At 42.3% G+C, this 22,066-nt stretch overlaps 4 protein-coding genes across 8 annotated transcripts in view; 1 reads left to right on the top strand and 3 right to left on the bottom strand.

Annotated features, from left to right (window-relative positions):
* Positions 1 to 8: 8 nt before the first annotated feature.
* cracr2b (calcium release activated channel regulator 2B) lies at positions 9 to 8,697 on the bottom strand. 3 transcript variants are annotated; one of them, XM_056598320.1, is made up of 18 exons: positions 8,384 to 8,697; positions 5,518 to 5,771; positions 5,322 to 5,433; positions 5,055 to 5,202; positions 4,633 to 4,779; positions 4,397 to 4,487; positions 4,219 to 4,314; positions 3,784 to 3,971; positions 3,589 to 3,660; positions 3,411 to 3,465; positions 2,629 to 2,705; positions 2,431 to 2,548; positions 2,103 to 2,229; positions 1,915 to 1,996; positions 1,431 to 1,545; positions 842 to 949; positions 666 to 742; positions 9 to 403 (listed from the first exon to the last, which is right to left on the bottom strand). In XM_056598320.1, exons 2-18 carry the CDS (start codon positions 5,767 to 5,769, stop codon positions 322 to 324), a joined length of 1,947 nt encoding a protein of 648 aa, XP_056454295.1. In that variant the 5' UTR covers positions 5,770 to 5,771; positions 8,384 to 8,697; the 3' UTR covers positions 9 to 321. The 3 variants fall into 3 exon arrangements, with proteins under 3 accessions (XP_056454295.1, XP_056454294.1, XP_056454296.1); XM_056598319.1 differs by lacking the exon at positions 8,384 to 8,697 and adding an exon at positions 7,879 to 7,965; XM_056598321.1 differs by lacking the exons at positions 9 to 403; positions 666 to 742; positions 8,384 to 8,697 and adding an exon at positions 7,879 to 7,964 and having other exon boundaries at positions 858 to 959.
* tmem138 (transmembrane protein 138) lies at positions 7,566 to 10,512 on the top strand. Of its 3 annotated transcripts, none has more exons than XM_056598325.1 (5): positions 7,566 to 7,583; positions 8,438 to 8,697; positions 8,910 to 9,081; positions 9,422 to 9,497; positions 9,907 to 10,512. In XM_056598325.1, the coding sequence occupies exons 2-5, from the start codon at positions 8,570 to 8,572 to the stop codon at positions 10,017 to 10,019; spliced, it is 489 nt and encodes a 162-aa protein (XP_056454300.1). In that variant the 5' UTR covers positions 7,566 to 7,583; positions 8,438 to 8,569; the 3' UTR covers positions 10,020 to 10,512. The 3 variants fall into 3 exon arrangements, with proteins under 3 accessions (XP_056454300.1, XP_056454298.1, XP_056454299.1); XM_056598323.1 differs by lacking the exon at positions 7,566 to 7,583 and adding an exon at positions 8,079 to 8,353; XM_056598324.1 differs by lacking the exon at positions 7,566 to 7,583 and adding an exon at positions 8,079 to 8,333.
* Positions 10,366 to 12,949, bottom strand: tmem258 (transmembrane protein 258). The gene is made up of 4 exons (XM_056598326.1): positions 12,847 to 12,949; positions 11,567 to 11,676; positions 10,634 to 10,762; positions 10,366 to 10,517 (listed from the first exon to the last, which is right to left on the bottom strand). Exons 1-3 carry the CDS (start codon positions 12,847 to 12,849, stop codon positions 10,636 to 10,638), a joined length of 240 nt encoding a protein of 79 aa, XP_056454301.1. The 5' UTR covers positions 12,850 to 12,949; the 3' UTR covers positions 10,366 to 10,517; positions 10,634 to 10,635.
* A 1,045-nt stretch (positions 12,950 to 13,994) lies between these two features.
* The window catches only part of myrf (myelin regulatory factor), a 28,386-nt gene continuing 20,314 nt past the window's right edge, over positions 13,995 to 22,066 (bottom strand). The window contains 12 exon segments of the mRNA XM_056599304.1: positions 13,995 to 16,189; positions 16,348 to 16,422; positions 16,527 to 16,632; positions 16,779 to 16,841; positions 16,958 to 17,051; positions 17,198 to 17,425; positions 17,779 to 17,856; positions 17,974 to 18,041; positions 19,023 to 19,091; positions 19,233 to 19,315; positions 19,657 to 19,729; positions 21,878 to 22,038. Of these exon segments, the coding sequence (XP_056455279.1) occupies positions 16,100 to 16,189; positions 16,348 to 16,422; positions 16,527 to 16,632; positions 16,779 to 16,841; positions 16,958 to 17,051; positions 17,198 to 17,425; positions 17,779 to 17,856; positions 17,974 to 18,041; positions 19,023 to 19,091; positions 19,233 to 19,315; positions 19,657 to 19,729; positions 21,878 to 22,038 (1,188 nt within the window). The 3' untranslated portion in view covers positions 13,995 to 16,099.

Consider the following 22,066-nt stretch of genomic DNA (forward strand, 5'->3'; position numbering starts at 1 on the left):
AATATGTTTTACTGTATTGGATTACATAATATAGTCAAAGCAATATAAATATTTGAAAGGAAAATAAATCATACATACATATTTACATTTACATTTAGGGCATTTAGCAGACACTTTTATCCAAAGTGCCATAAAATAAGTCAGAATTTTTTAAGGCTTCAGAAGAAAGAAAAACAATATATCGCTTTCTGTACAGTAAGGACGTAAATAGAACCAAGTGCCAAGCACTAACAATTGTATAGATAACATCTATACATATCTGACCATTAAACACTGTGAATAGTCATTTTTTCCAGTCCTTCCAATCCAATCATTGTGCGATCAACAGCAGCTTCTTTTAGCAGTGTTTTCAGTGAGTGTCAGTGTGTCATTACATTGGCGGTCTTGCTGAGCCACCAGCATCCTATGGAGAGAGAAATTAAGTTAAATTTCCATCCATCATATTAACTATGTATGCTTTGTTTACACGACAGTTTCACTATCTCTCTTAAACCGTTCTTAACTCCATGTCAACCGACTTCAATGCTTTTTTCTCTCAAAAAGGCAAACAAAAGTCACAGAGTGACTTCATGATCAGTTATTGTTTACTCAGTAGGCCATTAACTATTGATTTATTACATACACCCATCTTTGGTTAAAAATGTACAGAGATGTGAATACCATACCGGGCCAGCTCGGACATAAGCCTTTCTATGTTGTATCCACTCCTGGCACTGCACTCATAAAACTCAGCCTGGTGATGCTGCACACATCATCACAGATAAGTCCATTTAGTAACCTGCTTTATGGTTTCTGCAGTTAAAAAACAACCACAACCTTAAATCAAAACGTTTCTGCTCACCTCTGCAAGTCTGTGTCCCTCTTGCGTCGTCACCTTCCTGCTCGTGTCGTTCGCCATGTCCTCCTTGTTGCCGAGAAGCATCAGCACCGCTCCCTCACATTTCCTCTCCTGGAAGACACTGAGAACACGTCAAAGATACTTTCAAACAGGAGTTACATTAAAAAACATAGAGAAAAGCTACCCCCAAACGATTGACAGATGTTTTGGATGTGTAAAGGAACAGGCCTAAAGAAATCATTAGTGATATTTGTAATGATTATCAGAAACCAGACGTAGCACTGACACCAAGGGTTTAAATGGGTACTGCAGTCCAAGCTCACACTAGTGGAATGTTGTTTGCGCTCGGCACCGTCTCCCAAGACACAAAGGTCACTTTAGACCAACATTATCTTTCGAGCGCTTTATTATAATTTGACAATGCCAATGTCATAGCTAATGTATATGTTTGCAATTTATTTATTGTTAGAAAATGTTAAACCAGCTCATGTGGCATCAGTCTTGAAGAAAATACTGGCTGTAGCATTCTCTGAAGATTGTATGATGAAGTACAGTATATATAGCTGTTGATTCGAGTGTCGAGCGTTCTAACCTGTACACAATCCAGCCACTCTCTGACCGCTAGGAAGGAGTCCCCGTCAGTGATGTCATACATGCTGAGTATCCCGTCGGCCTTACGGTAATACTGCTGAGTGATGCTGCGGTACCTGAACACAGAGGCAGGGTCACACCTGGACCACTTCAATAGGTAGGCCTAATAACTTGAATACATAGTAGGTAGGCCTAATACCTGAAACACATAGTAGGTAGGTAGGCCTAATACCTGAAACACAAGGGATAGGTAGGCCTTATTCCTGAAACCCATAGTAGGTAGGCCTAATACATGAAACACATAGTAGGTAGGTAGGCCTTATACCTGAAACACAAGGGATAGGTAGGCCTTATTCCTGAAACACATAGTAGGTAGGCCTAATACCTGAACCACGTAGAATAGGTAGGCCTAATACCTGAAGCACAAGGAAAAGGTAGGCCTAATACCTGAAAAACAGAGTACCTGAAACACATAATATTCCTACCTCTCCTGTCCCGCAGTGTCCCAGAGTTGCAGGACCACATTGATGGAGCCCAGAGTTATGTTCTTCATCTGGTAATCGATCCCTGGAACAGAGGGACCGTTGCATTACGCAGCAGACGTACGTTCTTCACTGAACACAGGGGGCTAGAAATCAACGGAAGAGCGTGACGTCAGACCAAGGCGCCTTACCCACAGTGGAGCTCAGGGTGTCGGAGAAGTGACCGGTGCAGCAATGACGGATGAACGAGGTCTTCCCCACTCCAGAGTTCCCCAGGAACACCACCTTGAACACACGCTGGGGACTCACCACTGGCCTCTGCAGGTCAAAAGGAGTGACCACACAGTTCAGGTTAACTTCAACAGTGATGTTCAAGCAGGGGTTGTTTGTATATGATAACACACCGGGCACAAATACTCCTACTCCCACCGGCTGCAGCAAAGGATTATTGTGTAGGCGAGATCATTCATCAAATTGTCAAAGTATTTTTCTTTTGCAGGGAACAAATATCTGCGCTACCTGTGTTTGAGTGTGCGCTTCGTGTTGATACCCCGGAGCACTGGATGAGTGTCGTCTTTTGGGGAGCTTGGAGAGTTCTTCCCTCTCCTGCTCAGGGGGACTGGTGGAGCTCAGCTGTCTTTAAAGTTGATTGGACACACAATTAGTCCACAAGGCAGAGCAGTTGCTACGGCTGGCCAAACTACGTTTCACACACACCTTTTCATTGCGTTTTCCTGAAGTACGTAGTTGCCTAATAAAGACCCTTGCTTCCGCAAAACCTTTAGGATGGGGCTCTGAAAAACGTGAAAGGGTTTTGAAGATTAAGGCAGACCAAAGGTTTATAAGGATATAAATATATAGAAATTTGTAATTTTATGTGATTAGTATGTTTGCCTGCGTTAGGTGATGTTTAGATTTTGTTTGAATTGTTATGTGTGTCAACCTGTAATTAAGCAAGAAGTCCAATACATCAATAGCTTCATTTATTACACTACATTGTACTCATAATTTAATAACAAATGATGGCATATTAACAATCTACATGAAAGGGATTTTTGTTACAGTTGGTACAATTGTAGTTGTTTTGACAGTGAGCTATTTGAGGTACAACAACCCTTAAACCATAGTTGTTAAATGTTGTATTTGTGCAATATCATGAAAATCCAACGTTTTTATTAGGACTATAAAGTGACCATTTGCATTCCTCCTGGTTCAAAGTCACAGTAAATGAACCAAAATACACTGTTCTGTTAAGCAGCAGAATACAATCCTTATTTACATCACTCAAACATAACACAAACCAGAAACTGTTCACACAAGACAGACAAACCGGCTCATCTGCATCGTAAATGAGTCGACAACTACATAACACTCAAAACAAATGAAATAATGATCAGCAATGTGAAGACCTTTGCGTCTTGGATATGGTTTGTTTAACTTTAATGGCAGTAATATTGAGGTCTTGGTAGAGTGGCAAAGACAGTGCGTCGAGGACTAACCCTCTTCTGGGCCTGTTGGGTGTCCGTCTCGTCCCGCAGCCTTTTGTTCATGTCCCTGCAAGGTTAATCATTGAAAGACACAGTGAATCAGGGCTGAATCTCATTGACTTGACGTAAATGCTTTCCAGTTCAGGCCTATCATCAGACCATAACCAGCAGACCTGATGTACAAGCTTACCTCAGAATGTCAAGTTGTCTTAAAAGACTCTCTTTTTCCTTTTGAATGTTTCTAGACACCTTCAACACATTTCTAAAAAAAGGTAGGTACACAATATTATTGAACGATGATTTTTATGATACAGAGTTATGAAAATGAACAACAACTTTTTATATTATCATTATAATGATCAAACACTTCGGAGAAGAACCTCACCGTTTCTTGACGGCCAGCTCCTGAGCCGCTGTGGCGTGAACCAGGTTGAGCTGGCTCTTTGCGGCCTGCAGCTCTTCTCTGGTGGACTCCAGCTGCTCCCGGAGCTGAACGTTGAGGCTCTGTACCCGCTGCTTCTGCTCCTTGATGTCGGCCTGCTCACAGCTCAGCGCCCGGACACTGCTCTCCATCTTGGTATAAACACACGGGCCAGGTCTCCTTCACTGAACCAAGGCTTCCCAGAAGGCCTCATGCCTCAGACACTCTAAAAGCATATAATGTTTCTATTGCTCTAACAAACTGTATAGCCACCTAAAACTATTGGATTTTTGATATAACATATAACACAATTGGTTGAAACAGACCTTAGTTATTGGTATGTTTTAGGAGAGCACTATAGTGATCAGTGGCCGTCAGGAGGCCTGCTTGGATGCTTACCTCCCTCTGCTTGACCAGACTGCTCTCCAGCTCCTGTTCCCGCATGCTCAGCTCCGCTTCCAGATGTTGTCCTCTCTCCCACTGTTTAATACTGTCCTGGATAAGGCAATAGCCTCCTTAACTGGTATGTCCATGATAATTTGTATACAGTGGGGACTACAAACAAAAAGGAATCTACCTGCGTCTTTTGTTTCTCCCTCTCCTCCTTCAACTGGCTCTCCATTTCTTCATATATGGATTGAACGATGCGATCGTGCTCGCTCTCTCGCCTAGAACAAACCAAACAGAGCTATGTGAGATCAAATGCAGAGGAAACATCGGTAAACACACATGGACCCTGAGCACAGACTGCATGTGCAAGTGGACATGCAGCTGAGTGTGGGACATGCAGCTGAGTCTGGTACTAGTGGGAACCTGCGCAGGGCCTGCTCCAGGCTGTCCTTCTCCTTGGTGCTGTCCTGCACGACAGCCAAAGCTTGGACCAGGATATCGTCCAGGACAGTGAGGAGCTCCGGTCTCTCCCTCTGCAGTTCAAACCATAAGGAGGACACCTCCCACTGACTGCCACGTTACAAACACAAAAACACACACACACACCACAACAGTCATCAGAGTCTGGGTGGATTAGGAGACTCATGTTGTCACATAATAATGTATGTCTGCATTTAATGTTGACTGTCTACGTTAAGTAAAATATGAATACTAAAACGTACAAAGTACTTTTGTGTCCATTCTTTGGTAATACTTCAAAAGCCATATCTGAGTAAGTTTGGCAAGTTAGACATTGCCTGGGTTAGAAAGTGATGACACTAATTATTTCAAGGGCAAGGTCTTACTTTTTGAAGAGGGTGTCTGCTCCCAACTCGACCAGCAGGTTGACAAACCGGATGACTCCGGGGTCGTTGTTCCAGTCCACCGGGTCTGGCTCAGCCCGCCCCTCGTTCTGGCTTTGGTTTAAGCTCTCGTCTAGCACCATGATTCCTCCTAACAGAACATGGCAACAGGTATAGTGAAATTATTTGTTTATTTTTGTAATTGAGGCTCTACACTGTGTAAATAGACACTCACATCTGGTGAGTGTCAAGAGTCCATCCTAAACTCACCAAGGCCTGCGTTAAACTCTACAGGAGTGAGGAATCCATTACTCTCTCTGTCGAGGCTGTCGAAAACGTCCTCCAACTGATCCAGGGACAGTGGTAACTCCACTTCCAGTCGCTAAGCACAACGAGGACCAACAGTATTTCACGTAAAAAATGTAAACCATGATATTTGAATTGCATTCCTCCAGCAGCTCTTTACCTGCATGTCTCTCTTGGTGATGAATCCTTTGCCCTCTTTATCACAAAGCACAAACAGCTCCCTTGCTTTGTCCATGGTCTGTGGCTCCTGGTGAGGCATGGCTTCCCTGGCCCTGGGTGAAGACAACCGGGCTCGGACTGGGCTGGACACGAGGCCCCCAGCGGACGGGCCCCTGGATCTTGGGCTCCATGAGGATGCGTCGCCGCTGCCCTGCCCCACCAGCACCTCTCCATCGCTGAGCCACTTGGACATTGCTGTGGAAGAGTGACGGATTAGGCTAACCGATGGTACTCTGAGAGGAACGTAAACCCTAAAGGAGGAAACTATGTCGGCCCGCGCTGCGCTGAAGAACCAGGACAGGGAACCAGGACAGTGAACATGTACAGTGAACCAGGACAATGAACCAGGACAGTGAACCAGGACAGTGAACCAGGACAGTGAACCAGGACAGGGAACATGTACAGTGATCCAGGACAGGGAACATGTACAGTGATCCAGGACAGGGAACATGTACAGTGAACCAGGACAGGGAACCAGGACAGTGAACCAGGACAGGGAACCAGGACAGTGAACCAGGACAGGGAACCCGTCGGTGAGGAATAATAAAGAATGCGTGAGAGAGGCAGTTTGATGAGCCAAAAAACAAACAAGAGGTCTGGTCTTGTACCATCAGATGTGTTTGCTCATTCACTGCCGTTCTTGTAGAGCTTGTTTAACTTACTGACTTAAGACAACCTTATCATGTCCTTCATACCTATGCGTTCCAACCAGTGGACGAAAACCCATATGCCCAAATTAAATTCTAGGGGCCAAACCACGGAAACTGTACGTCATTCATAGTGGAATTTGTTATTTATCACAAGAAATATGTGCTCTGCCTAAACGAGTGTCTAGTTTTTAAGTTATTATTAAGTTATTGATTAAAACAAAAATGAGTATTTCTTGCATCATGCCATTTAAAGCAAAAGCCACCATCGCTTTTAGTGGATGAAGGGAGATTCCATTTAAATGCGTTTGTGTTCCTTGTTAAAGGTCAGCATAGGCCTGCTGCTATGCATGCTCCCTTGTCAAACACAAGTGGGAGCAGAGCCAAAGTTGCTGTGAGTGAATGCACTATCTGCTGCTGGAAACAGATGTTACCCATGTTAAGAGAAGCTGAATTTATGCACCGTGAATCTTAACTTTGGCAACTGATAGGTATTGCCAATAAATATATATATTTTATACCTATATTTATTTATAGATTATTTTTTACTTAATATCCTAAACCTATCATATTCCATCATTAGGTCTACCCTAGTTTCCGAACACATAATCAGCAGCAGTTTCCCTCGTTGACAAATGTTATACAAATGTTTTGGTCACTACCTCTGCCCCAACCAGGATGTGGGCATGGTAAAAACAACAGGATTTGGTCCTATGAGGTGACGGACGAGTCTTTTTCTTCGAGGGGAGGGAGGATGAGGACAATGAGGGAAACGGGATGCAAATAAAACATTTGCAATGGATTTAATTTCCATTATAGCCTGGTTGCAGGCCATTTTGTTTGGAAAACCACAGCACAAGTTTCTGTGATTTATGCTATTGTGGCACAAATACATTTTAAGTTAAATTTTTCTGTTATAACTAGCCTATATTGAGAATTAGCCAACTAGAAAATCCTAGAAGTTCCAGGTATGTAGGTATGTGTTTTTTTCGACACGAATATGTCCAGTGGCATATCTGAAGTCTCAAAAGGTTTATAAATAAGCTGGAGTCAAGGGAGGAGTGATCCAGATAACACCTATGTAAACATTAACACTTCTAAAACTCGGTGAGTGTTAAATCGGCAACGTAACTCGTAAAAACACTTAAACATCCGTTTTGAGGTGCCTTCAATGTCCTACATTTAACTTAGACAAAGAGATCATATCCTGGCCCATTGCAATCAGATGTTGTTAGGAACTGGGCCCCATACAGAGCGGGAAGGGAACACACCATGCGCTTGAGGAGCAGTCTACGGCCAGGCCAAGTCGCTTGGTCGCGCTACCCAAGCACCTGACCTATACCTTACTGGTCAACTCAAGGTAACAACAAACTTATTGTTTGGACTTCATAAAGAAACAAAAGCTTGCAACACCTGTTGCTAAGGGTCTATTATACATTCGTATGGATGTTTAAATTACGGATAGGCTACGAATCGACAGAGCAATGAAAAGTAACGACCACCTAAATACAGCAATCCATAGAAAAATAATGCTACGTTACTTGACACCAATAAACGTAATGACAGCAGAACCAACTTTGAGGAGAGGTGGGCACATGAGATCCATAAATAAGCTTTAAATAAATAGTTGCAATTTACAAACTTTGCATGCTCACCTCCGACGCGCCGGACCTTCAGCTGTGTGTGAGTTTCTGTGTGTGTTTGCGCCACCTTTGATTATCATACTTAACCCACGTACCTTTTCCAGCCACTGGGCGGCGTTGTTGTACGAAAATCAGTTTCACTTACCGTTACGCTTAGTGTAGCTCATGCAGCACATAAACATGATACCAAACTCATTTGCTGCGCCAATATCACATACTTTACGGTATGAAGTAGCGTTGCCATAGAAAACCCGGAAATGCTCAAGAAAGCCCCATGGATGCATTATCTCGTTTATGACCTTATGTAGTTTGTCTAGGTGCATGTTTTATTGGTGGTTGTGGTTATTTTCGGGCTAATGTTTGTAATTTTGGATATACCTTAAAACGTAAGGGAGCGGTTGACGGGATAGCAAACTCGTTCTGGAGAAATCAGTGTCGGTCATCCAATAAGCCCGACAAGATGTCTGGTCAGCATGGAGTGGCAGCTGTACGAGTTTCTTTACAATTAAACACTTACGTTGTAGTGGATTATGTTCTGTAACGACCAAAACATCCCACGTGTTGCTCACAGAACTGAACGGAGGCGCCGCGGGGGGAGAGATGTCGACCAGGGGCTACTGGAGAAACCTTGCAGAAGCCTCGACTGGTCAGTTCTAATCCCAAAGCCGGACAGGAACACTTCCTGAGGCACAACAGGGCCACCATGCTTCAGACTAGCAACTACTCCCTGGTGCTGTTGATTCAACTGAGCCTGCTGGCCTATGACCTCTTCGTCAACTCCTTCAGCGAACTCCTTCGTGGAGCGCCTGTCAATCAGCTGGTGCTCTTCACGTGAGTCACCAATGCTATTGAATGAACTTGTGCTTGTGCAAATCAATGAATTAACTAATTGATTTGACTCATCCATAGCGCAAGCAATTCGCTAAATTGCAAGAAGTGACAGCCATTCATGTCCAAATGTTAGCCTCAAACAACTAAGGTTAATATTTATTCTTCCCATCACTGTAATACTCAACATAACAAATCATTTAATGTGATTCCAGCATTCAGGATATTGCCATCCTGTTCAACGTGATCATCGTTCTCCTGCTGATGTTCAACACCTACGTGTTCCAGGTTGGCCTGGTCTCCCTGCTGCTGCAGCGCTTCAGGGCTCTGCTGGGGGTCTCCGCCCTCTACCTGACTCTCAGCATCTGCCTCCACTGCTGGCTCATGGTAGCGTCACACTTATGATTGTCGTTCAGCAGATGCCTTTGTACTAATCCACCATCAGGGGAATGTTTTAGATGTATGTTATTAATGGGCTGGTAGGTAAGTTGGTCTTACCTTGCCCAAAGTTAGAATGCGGATTGCGGACATTGGAATTCGAAACCATGAACCTTTTAGGCTGGGTATAATTGATTTCAAATGATAAACCCTTTGCAAAACACATGCGTTCTACCTCCACACTAGCTTGTGTTAAGGTAGAGCGGGCTGCTACATATGTTAAATATCCTGTAAGTGACCTGTTTGATGTCAATCTGAGCTTCATAACTAACAGGCGTTTTACTTGTAGACCCTTCGATGGATCGACTCAAACAGTTTTGTTTGGACCAACGGCCTTCAAGCGCTGTTTGTTTTCCAGAGGACAGGTAAGCAGTTCATTAGCCTACCGCTACACATATTGTTTGTAGCCGTGGTTTGATGGCTTACTGTTGCACTGTCACCAGCTCCCGTAAAAGAATCACTGGTTGTTCAGAATTCACCTAGACTCTGCGTAGCCACCGCTCGTACGCACTTCATGTACACTCTTATTGTATGTTGTACGTCCTGGCACTTAATGTACACACTTATACCTCCTGGCAAAAATATAAAAGAATAGTACTTGTGTTGCATCCTATCCTAGTCATCTTTGTTGTATAGAGGGAATACGTTAACCAAATAAGTATTGGTGCTTGGCTTTGTTTTGTGAACATCCTTACTGTACCGAAAGCGATATATTGTTGCTCCTTCTGACAAATGTACTTATTGTAACCTCAATGTTGTGTGTGCACTCCTCAGCTGCTGTGCTGTATTATTACCTCTACAAGCGTACAGCAGAGTTCCTGGGAGACCCCAGACTCTATGAAGACTCTACGTGGCTGCGTGAGGCCTTCGCTAAAGCCCGTCAGTGAAGGAAGCGTTCTGCCCTATAGTTGCCTTGAGACATGTTTACAGTGTACATGTTTGATGCCATTTTTTATTTCAGATTTTCTATTTTTGTGTTAGCCAAATAAACGTTTTAGTAATTATATTGTATCCCTGAATATCCAGGATGTTTCCTCACTTCAACAGACAACACTTTATTGTTAACCAGAACATTTGTCTGGGATTGAGTTTTTTCAGGGTACAACTCTGTCCACAGATAACTTCTAGTAGAAGGTATTTTTGCTAGCTTATGGTATAACATTTGGCTAAACTGCTACCAATTACATTTTAAATGTCTAAAACTGACCACAAGGGGAAAAAAAGACATGACACCCACAATTTTAGAAATTATTTTTTACTGATTAAATGAAAAAAAAAACGTCCACTTGATCTCACAATCGTGAAATCCTAAATCCAAAATCCTTTTCCCGTTGAGTGTGATGTCGATTCCACTGGAATGTTGTTGCTTTCTTTGACACATAAAACTACAACAATAATACAGAAAAAACTCTCGTCAGTTAACCATAATATAAAAACAATAATTGAACATCACGATATAAAAAAGGTAATTGAACAACAAAGTGTAGGACTCAAGACATACCATCATACATATATGCCGACCCAGAGCAACAGGAATAGTACACCAAATCCCATGAATAGTGACGCCACGAGGGAGATGAGAAGCTCTTTGTACACATCTCTGGTGTACTTTGTGGACGTCACCTCATATCTAACCAGAAGTTAAGGGAGGGAACTCAATCACTGCTGAACAACATGCAAGATTTTGGCTCATCTCTTTCATCCACAGAAAACCAACCAACCATCAAAATATTTACTTCTGCAAACTTATCTTCATTAGGAATGGTATAATATTGTAGCCTGGGTATACCCATGCTGCCTTGCGCGCAATTTCATTTTGCGCTGCTAGGCAGCCTGGATTCCATGGATGCGAATTTCGCCTGAGATGGGGAACCAATCACAGAACGGGGAGGGACGGCAAGACGATGACGACGTCTATTCGACACACCCATCATCTTCTTCCTCATCGAATTTCTGTTGCTCTACATACGTCATCTGGTATAATTGATACGATTGGCTATGAGCTACGTACAGACTCATATGATAGACACTCGTAGCGCCCAATAAACGGCTCCGGGCAATCGTAAACCACGCCTCAAATACGAGAAAATGTATGTGTGGTTCCCAGACCTCATCTCAATGTAGATTGAGATGAGGTCTGGTATTAGCCAGGCTAATAATATTGTACACAGTAATGGTAATGACTTGAGTAATTATTTGCACTTTGTCTGCCTTTCCATGAAGTAGACATTTAAAAATACTCAAATTATTATTTAGAAAGCAATTAAATAAAAGGACTATAACATTTTCAACTTTAAGCTCCAAAACTTTACAACAAATTCACCTTTATGATTTAACAATAGATGGACATTTCCTAAACACATTATAATCTCATCTCACACCATTGTGCTGCGAGGGGTGGAGAAACGAAGGGGTCTAACCGCTGAAAGGATACACGAAGAACCATGCGGTGAAGAACATGCCAATGGCAAGCAGGACCACCGTGAGGTGGGGGAACACAGCCGGGTTCACCGGGCTGGTGTATCTCGTCATGGCTTCAAGCTCCTGCAAGGAAGGGCACAGGTGCATCATGGGAAGGTACATATTCATCACCATATTTCAATTTGGATCCAAGGCTCACTTGACTGCTCAATTGGGCCGCCATTTGTAACCATTGGATCTTTTCAGACAAAGTTTACAGTGCTCTGCAGTCTGCATCTCTATCAGTGCAACTACGGTGGACAGCTTGAAGGAACTAAACCCGCACAACTCAAGTTTAAGTTACCTTACTAAATCTGATAACTTGCTTATCCACTAGTGTTGATGGACCCTGCTTTCAATAATCTATTGTTTGGAGAGTTCCACCGTTGGAGCAGTTCAATGAATATGCGGCCAACTTTAGTGTCGAATGCAAGTAGATTAAGTAGACTATATCATATAGAAATATTCCTGTGCTATGACACAATATTTTATTTATTATTCTCCAATCCTTAACCTTTCCTGTTTTAAAAGAGTCCATAAATAATCATAAGTACAATTTAGGGATATATATTATATATATACTGTCAAATATATCCATAGTAATTGAAGTAGTAGAGTGCACCACCAAATTCTAATTCAAACAATACAGTACTAGTAGGCCTATGCCAGTGTTAACCATGATATGGTAGCAACGTTTACTTGAACAGACTACTGCAAAGAATTACAGTAACAGAAATTCACCTATTTTAATTATATGAATAATAAGCTGATAAAAACTGGATAAAGCTCACCTGGCCGTAGTGGGGCAGGTGCATTGAAAGTAAATAAATATATCTAAGTTACATTAAAACCGAGATGCATTTTCAGAGTAATAAATTTAATACATTTAGGATATGACGATGATGATGATGACGATGGTGGCAGTAGTAGAAGACTGCAGCCAATAAAAGGCTGCATAACCACAACCTACAACCTGGAGCCAAAAGCAGCCAACTTAACTGCTCCCGAATCAATGCATACATAAGGTACTATAGGCACTAAGAAGGCAAAACAACGCTTGTTATGCGGATTTGTTTCTGCCAAACAACCAGAATGAACGGGAGCGTTCACTCGCCTGTATGTGTCGCCCATACAATCAACCATATCTCCGACCGAATGGCTTTTAATAAAGAGAAAATCACTACGCTTGAATGAATAGGGCAACTCCTATTGGTATCAAACCTAACGAATTCATCTTTGATCACGTTACCGTACCATTTTGTAATGCAGAGATGCTCCTTTCACGGGTGTCCAAGAGGAAAAGGCCACGTACTGACTACAGCTTCCTGGTTCGCTCCTGACGTTTATGTGACGGTCCGCCTGTCTTCAGACCGCGTACTGCCGCCTAGTGGTGAGAAAGAGAAGGACTGTCTCTTACAGCTCTTTTTCAATTGCTTGAACACTATAGACACATGCTTGGACCAAAGTTTTTGTTACTATACCTTAAACAAATGTAACCATACTTTAAACAAAAGCGCTCCTTTGCACATCAGTTGCAATTGTGCAACACACTTGTCCCTTTCTGCAACACTTGCTCCTGCACGCTGCACACTATTTCATATAAGGCACTTAATTAAAAAATGAAATCTTAGCTTACCATTGGGGAAACACATCTATTCAAAATACAGAACAACTACTCCCAGGGTATATGTCGTGGGGGGGGGACATATACCCTGGTGTAGAACAACATTGTGTGGCTCCATAAGAACAACATTGTGTGGCTCCATAAGCCTTCAAGGTTAACCGCACCATCATGCAAAAATAGGTCCCTGCAATACCAAACATATCATCACATTTCTAGATGCACTTCATGATGCAGCTGAACAGGACAGACCTTGCAGCCCAGGTTTGTTGTTGTGGGATAATGTTAATTTCCATCGGGCTGTTTTGGTCCAGAACTGGTTAACAAACCATATACAATTTGAAGTCGTATATTTTCCTCCTTACTCTCATTTCTAAACCCTATAGAAGATGAGTGTTTGTGTGTGTGTGTGTGTGTGTGTGTGTGTGTGTGTGTGTGTGTGTGTGTGTGTGTGTGTGTGTGTGTGTGTGTGTGTGTATTTGTGTGTGGATTTGTGTGTGTCTGTGTGCGTTCTTTGCAGAAAAAACGGGATAAAAACTTTGTTTTAAAGAACAATACAACAATTTTTGTGTTTGTGTGTGTTTGTGTGTGTCTCTGTGTGTGTGTCAATACTAATACTTACTAATTACATTTTTAACTTCACAATTCAGAATTAATCTTGAATGTAAGCAACCGTTTTTGAGAGACAAGACATGTACTTTGTATTTCAATTAGTTGCCAGGGTGCAAATAATATTAGATCCAGAATGTCAAACAGACACCTGCCAAGTACTCAGCTCAGCTTTTGTAACATCTTTATTGAAAGCATGCGTTTGTGTTATTACAGCATGTTTATGTCAAAACACATATAAGGGTCACGTGGGCAAATGACAACAATGACAACAACAACAACAACAACAACAACAACAACAACAACAACAACAACAACAACAACAACAACACAGTTAAACAACACAATGAAGGAAAGCGAGAACAGATTAAGGAAGAGATATGAAAAAAGATAACTTGAAATCCCCCAAAATTTGAAATCATGCTATGTTGACAAGACATTGATTGATAATGAAATTGTTTCCATTACAAAAGGTTAAGATATTAATATAACAACAACATGAAACATTGCAATTCTATCAGACTATTTGATACCAGTTTATATCTACTGGAAAGAGCAATTATAGGTCATATATACAGTGCAAATAGAGCTAAGCTGGGTTTACTATGCTTGCTTGTGCATTATAAATAAGCTTTGATAGGACCTTAAAGTCGTATAATCATATCGAAAAAAATATACAATGTTTTCATAGTTTGCATAACAAATAATACACAAAATTAGTTAAATGACTGCTTATATGTTTACATATTGATGTTTAAAATTCAATGTCATAGTCATCCTCGTTTCCCAAAATTATCAATAAAATAAAATGCATGTTCTAAAAAGTTCTCAAGTGCAAACAATTCAACTTACTTATTATTGCTCTCCTTGGACATATTATGGAAAAATACTAAAAAGTATTTAGTGAATCAAAAGTACATATACAAATGTACAACTTTTAAATTACCACAATGCAAACACTGTAATATTAGTCAAAGGTTTTCCACTCTGCATGTTTTTGTGTGTGTAAAACATAGGTACAAATTAATAGTTTGAAACATCCAGAGCATGTATAGAGCAGAGCAAGAATATATCAGTTTGGTGACAGGCTAACACATGTAATACCCATAGTTAACACATGGTTTATATCTGTGCTACATCTGCTAAGATGTATGGAAAAGAGCGAGCAGGAAACTAATTTATAGAACATGCTCCTCTGTTGATATGCCAGTTGCAATCGTTGCATTAAATCCAGTTAACCAATACAGTATAGGCCATTCCAGTGTCTTTGAGAAATGTCCATTGCTAGACAACACTTTTCTTCGCAGAAGATGATGCAACATTCAGTGTTTCAACTCTTATGCGCTTTTCCAGTTATTTGATTTCCAGAAATGCTTAATACATGTCATCCCTGAATGAAGTGAGCAAGCATCAGGGCACAGCGAAAATAACTTCAGGGAGGAATGGTATGGTCTGTTTAATAAACATGGAAAGATTTAGAAAGTTTTTTATCGTTTGAGAGCAAACCATTCTCTTCCCCACAGAATCTTAGACGTGATTTTCTCTCTGCATATTCAGTGTATGTTTTATAGAAATACATATCCAGTAATAGCTGTGGCCTCCAACTCTTTCCATAATATGTAGACCTTTAACATGCCAGTGTGAACTTTTGAGGTATATTTAAAATGTGAATGGGCCATTATTTATTCATGAATGTACAGAATCGAATGATCTTTGCTCCAGTGTATAAAACTATAACTAAGGATGTTTCATGTTTTAAGGCATAAGTCACATTTGTTTAATACATACAGAATAGTAGAAAATAGAGTACTAAAATAGACCTAGCATCGTTATTTCTGGTCCACTCTTGCTTTTTGAACTGTAAGCTGTACATTGCTAAACAGTGATACAAAAATGAGTTGCACAGTTATTTTTGTTAATTTTGACGTTATACTTTTCAAACAATAATAATTCGCTGTAAAGAAATGAAGAGTTGTCATCTTCAAATGGCTTTTTACTGAATCCAACAATGATATATTCAGTGACAAAATACATTTATTTTAAAACAAAATAAAAACATTAACCAGTGTTCTCTAACGTGATCTCTACAGCACTTCAAAAATCATCAATAAAAATGAACAGTGGTAGATAGCTTGTCTCAGTACCAGCCTCTTTCCTGCTAAATCAAGATTGAATGTGTCAAATACACAATACCAACAGGACCAAGTATAACTACTAGCTGAATAAGTGAAGTCTTGGCTTGCTGTTACAAGGCACTTGACCAGATCCTTCAGTGTCTTATTGACAGCTGCTTTGAATTAGGAAATAGTAGTCTGAGTATAAGGCAGTTGTTTTGTTTTCCTCCTTGCTGGAACAGCCTACGTCACTCTATGGGAAGAAAATTTCAGAATATGATGTCAGCAAACAGGTACCAAAACTAACCTCATATATAACTAAATCATAGATAGAGTGTACAGCCAGAAAGTTGATATTTAGGTAAATTCAAATGGGAAATACATGTTACAAAGATATAACTGTTGACTGACCGACAGAGTGACACGGAAGTGATGGATGACATCCTGGGACGGTAGAGCCGGTACTGATCTCAGGTGCAGGATCCCCTGGGGACATTGTTACAGAGACTTATTACCAGGATTCTACCTCCACACACAAAGCAATCATGGAAGAATCTTTTCTTAAATCTGGATTAAGCATCACTGCATACCCTTGTAGAGGCACTCTTTCCAGTGTAGAGCCGTGTCTCATTGTGGTCCGGACACAGCTGGCCCCTGGCGTACCCACACTGCTGAACCCACACGCTTTGGTTGGACCTAAGATAAACAACAGTGAGTACCAAACATACAAACGTTGCCTGTGAAATTTGGACTTCTTAATGCAAGGCAGTAGGGTTTTCAGATGCTGACAAAATGGGAAGCACAAGTGTGTGATGTTTTGTGTTGATGTTTTGTGTACTCACGTCATGTGCAAAGTAATCTGTGACATGGAGGAGTTCCTCTTCCCGTGGAGAGATATGGTGTAGCTGAGGGTCACAAGCAGAGGAAAGGTTATAAGCACCAAATAACCTAAATTCAAGCTGAAACACAGCCTCCATTCTCCACAGCTTGAGGGAGCTTTAGGGCTGAAGCTCATGCCCACCTGCAGCTCTCTGGTGTTGGGCAACTCCGGGTCGTGATCTGCTGGCCGGTCTCCAGGATGTGCAGGCCAGTCAGAGAGGGCGCTAGCCTTTCCCCTGTGACGGAGAGAAAAGTCTCAGTGTGTTTGCCACTGTAACCACAACAAAGCACTCAGAGACAAATCAATCATACGAACGGCTTTACTATGTTTGCCTCCCGCACACAGTGGGTTACGGAGAAGTCAGTTCCTGTGGTTAGCTACCCTGTGTGTGTATGCTCCGCTGTCTGCGTGGTGACGGCAGCCCCCCCGGGACCCGGTTGGGATCTCCCGTCTCCTCCTGGTCAGAAGGGAGCGGTCGACGGGACTTGGCGAAGTACAGAGGTGTGGAGGTGTGGCTGAGGCGGTTCTTGTTGCGGCCGTCCTTGTCCATGGGTCTGGACTTGGCCTTCTTGGTCATGGTGCCGGCTGTGGGGAGCGGGCCACCTGCGTCTGGAGGAGGCAGTGGTTCAGCCCGATGAGATATGGCCGCACAATGGGATTCTATTTGTTCTGCTTCCGCATTCTCTATTGCGTGAAGCGCTCCCCTGGTCAGAGACACAGAGCTGCATCAATCACGCTCTGATCCAGGTGTTTGCTAAGAGCATGCATTGCTTAACAATGTTTCCGTTGGGCCCAGATACACTTATCATAACACAGATGTCAGGAGCATAATAACCGCATAACAATTCTGATACCGGTAATTGTGAATGCAATATTCAGCAAACGTTGCGATTATCCTCTATGCACCACTAAAACCTCATACCAGAGTATTACAATAAGGCGGGACCATCGAGCTCTCTCACCTATCAGGGACTGGTTTCCTCGGAGCGGGAGAACGGTAGACGATTGGTTGTTCAGTGCTGTGGTAGAACAGCAGGCCTCTGTATCAGATCAAGGCGTAGGAGAGAATGGGAACATGTTGCAGTGTTTTTTGTTCTACCATCTGTGTTCCATGCTGTGTGGTGTTGCTGGTGGGCCTGGTGAGGACGACCCCCTACCTGGTGAAGCGGTGGAGGGCTGGGATGTGAAGGAACCTCTACGAGAGGAGCCCACTGGAGCTCTGGACCTGGGAAGGTTATTATAGTAGAGTGTATATTTTATGACATGGAGACTTGAGACATACTGGCTATTTAATGTGTCGATTGACGCCTTGTTCACACTACATGCTTCCGTCGTCGGATGGCCGAGGGCGTGTCTGACGTATAGGGGACTACTCTTGTAGACACATACTGCAGCCAATCAAATCGCCTCCCTCTACAGGTGAGTCAGGTGAATAAAAACAATCTTATTATTCCACATTTCTTTAAAAATATATAACGGCCAGATTTTTCCTGCTTCTTCCTGCTTGTTATTGCAAAATGGATCCAGGAAACGCCTGGAGTTTATTTGGCCCGAAGGATCCAGCGCTGCTTGAAAAGTTGAACATTTCTCAACTTTTTGACGAAGGCCACGGAGCCGAAAGGACGGACGGACCCACAATGCATTTCGCGAGCGCCCCATGCAAAGTCAATGAGATCCGTCGACGGACCGAGGTAGTGTGAACAAGACTTGAGTGTACAGTATGATATATTATTAAATTTTTGCTTATTTATTAATTAATTAAAATAGTTAAAAAATACAATGTACTGTGTGACCACATATTTGGCAAACAAGGGAATTAACAATGTTCAATGAAATTGAACAATTAGCTCATATACCATATTAGAGTACACATAGGCAACAGAATAAACAGATACGGTATACAAAGATACCGGAGATAGGAGAATAATCATTGTGCAGTAGTAGATATGAACCGAGGACAAAGACATAGTCCAAGGGGAAGAGCAAAGGTCTGGGAAAGCCTACCAGAGAGGACAGACAGGAGGACAGAAGGTGAAAGTGGCAGTGAGGACGGGCATCCAAGAGACGTAGAAAACACAGGGGGAAGGGAGGCTGCGACAGGCAGGGCAGAAGAAAAGAAGTGAAAGAGTGCAGACTAAGGAAGGACACGGCAGAAGGATATGTGATTGTGTGAAAGACTCTTGAGAATAAAGTAGGGGCGCCATACCCATCCTTCTCACTGACGGCTCCTTTGTGGTGGAGAGTGAGGACGTACAGCACGGACATGGAAATAACACTGAAACCAAAAGTCAAACAATCAACCAATTACTCAATTTATCTGCCAATCATCATTGCATTGACAAAACAGCTCCGCACGGCTGAGTCTCTCATGTCTGTGTGCTTGTGTTCCTCCTCCTATACATCGCCTCAGACTGACCTGAAGGCCATGACCACGACCAGAGCCAGGATGGTGCCCTGCATGATTTTCTGGCTGATGCAGCCCGGATCTGGGGGTGGGGTCTGCAACGAGACAGGCAAACCCAGAGGGTCACATTATTATTATTATTTATTTATTTGATTAGGACATTGCACATTAATCAACATGTCAGCCAGAGCATTAATATAAATATGCCAGAGTTAACTTAGTTGCTAATTTACATCCGTTGTCCTAAGGCAACATGACGTTAAGAATGGGATCGGGCCTAAGTCCCAATCCCATTCCTTCCCCTTACCCCTTCCCCCTTCAAAACAAGGGGGAGGGTTGAGGGGAAGGGGTAAGGGGTAGAAATGGGATTGGGCCTAAGGCTGCCTCCCTGCTTGCTTCTACTGCTGATGATGAGTCACAGCGTGCTTCTACCCACCTTGGTCCCGGGTTTGACCGGCTTCTTCTTCAGAGGCCCGCTGCCGTTCCTGCTAAAGTAGCTACTTGATTGGCTGCAGGTAAGAGGAGGGAATATGAAATAGAATATTGAATATCCAATCATCTTCAGTTGTGAGAATGTATTGAAACATATTATTAATTCATCTGTGTATCATGCTTATAGTGGTTCCTTTGGGTGTCTCTAGATGGACTTATGGTTAGATAGATAGATAGATAGATAGATAGATAGATAGATAGATAGATAGATAGATAGATAGATAGATAGATAGATAGATAGATAGATAGATAGATAGATAGATAGATAGATAGATAGATAGATAGATAGATAGATAGATAGATAGATAGATAGATAGATAGATAGATAGATAGATAGATAGATAGATAGATAGATAGATAGATAGATAGATAGATAGATAGATAGATAGATAGATAGATAGATAGATAGATAGATAGATAGATAGATAGATAGATAGATAGATAGATAGATAGATAGATAGATAGATAGATAGATAGATAGATAGATAGATAGATAGATAGATAGATAGATAGATAGATAGATAGATAGATAGATAGATAGATAGATAGATAGATAGATAGATAGATAGATAGATAGATAGATAGATAGATAGATAGATAGATAGATAGATAGATAGATAGATAGATAGATAGATAGATAGATAGATAGATAGATAGATAGATAGATAGATAGATAGATAGATAGATAGATAGATAGATAGATAGATAGATAGATAGATAGATAGATAGATAGATAGATAGATAGATAGATAGATAGATAGATAGATAGATAGATAGATAGATAGATAGATAGATAGATAGATAGATAGATAGATAGATAGATAGATAGATAGATAGATAGATAGATAGATAGATAGATAGATAGATAGATAGATAGATAGATAGATAGATAGATAGATAGATAGATAGATAGATAGATAGATAGATAGATAGATAGATAGATAGATAGATAGATAGATAGATAGATAGATAGATAGATAGATAGATAGATAGATAGATAGATAGATAGATAGATAGATAGATAGATAGATAGATAGATAGATAGATAGATAGATAGATAGATAGATAGATAGATAGATAGATAGATAGATAGATAGATAGATAGATAGATAGATAGATAGATAGATAGATAGATAGATAGATAGATAGATAGATAGATAGATAGATAGATAGATAGATAGATAGATAGATAGATAGATAGATAGATAGATAGATAGATAGATAGATAGATAGATAGATAGATAGATAGATAGATAGATAGATAGATAGATAGATAGATAGATAGATAGATAGATAGATAGATAGATAGATAGATAGATAGATAGATAGATAGATAGATAGATAGATAGATAGATAGATAGATAGATAGATCTGAAATACAAGTTGGCAGAACTCCAAAAAAGTTAGCCAAAGCCGTGATGCACTGCTTCTCCGTCATATCCCTAATGTGGCAGCAACCACAACCAAGTCCTTACCTGAACGCATCTATCCCTCATCTCACCCTGATAGGGCTGGTTCTTAACACGCCCGTTGGGATGACTTCAGCTACCGCAACACACCCGTCCATCGGGTACAGTCCTGGTAGCTTCTACCTCCCTGTCTCACCTGACGGTGCCCTGTCTCACCTGACGCTGCCCTGTCTCACCTGACGGTGCCCTGTCTCACCTGACGGTGCCCTGTCTCACCTGACGGTGCCCTGTCTCACCTGACGCTGCCCTGTCTCACCTGACGGTGCCCTGTCTCACCTGACGGTGCCCTGTCTCACCTGACGCTGCCCTGCCTCACCTGACGCTGCCCTGCCTCACCTGACGGTGCCCTGTCTCACCTGACGCTGCCCTGTCTCACCTGACGGTGCCCTGTCTCACCTGACGCTGCCCTGCCTCACCTGACGCTGCCCTGCCTCACCTGACGGTGCCCTGTCTCACCTGACGCTGCCCTGTCTCACCTGACGGTGCCCTGTCTCACCTGACGGTGCCCTGCCTCACCTGACGCTGCCCTGCCTCACCTGACGGTGCCCTGTTTCACCTGACGGTGCCCTGTCTCACCTGACGCTGCCCTGTCTCACCTGACGCTGCCCTGTCTCACCTGACGGTGCCCTGTCTCACCTGACGCTGCCCTGTCTCACCTGACGGTGCCCTGCCTCACCTGACGGTGCCCTGCCTCACCTGATGGTGCCCCCGCTCACGGTGCTCTTCATGCTGTCCAGGCGCCGCAGCTTGGCCAACTTGCGGCTCCAGCGCTCCAGCTCGTCGATGCGGGTCTCCAGGTTGTCCGTCAGCTTGCACAGCTCCTTCACCGCCCCCACGTTCTCCATGAAGATACGCTCCTAGGGGGGAGAGGTCATCACAGCACAT

Source organism: Gadus chalcogrammus, chromosome 9 (genome assembly GCF_026213295.1).
Source record: "Gadus chalcogrammus isolate NIFS_2021 chromosome 9, NIFS_Gcha_1.0, whole genome shotgun sequence".
NCBI classification, from domain to species: domain Eukaryota; kingdom Metazoa; phylum Chordata; class Actinopteri; order Gadiformes; family Gadidae; genus Gadus; species Gadus chalcogrammus.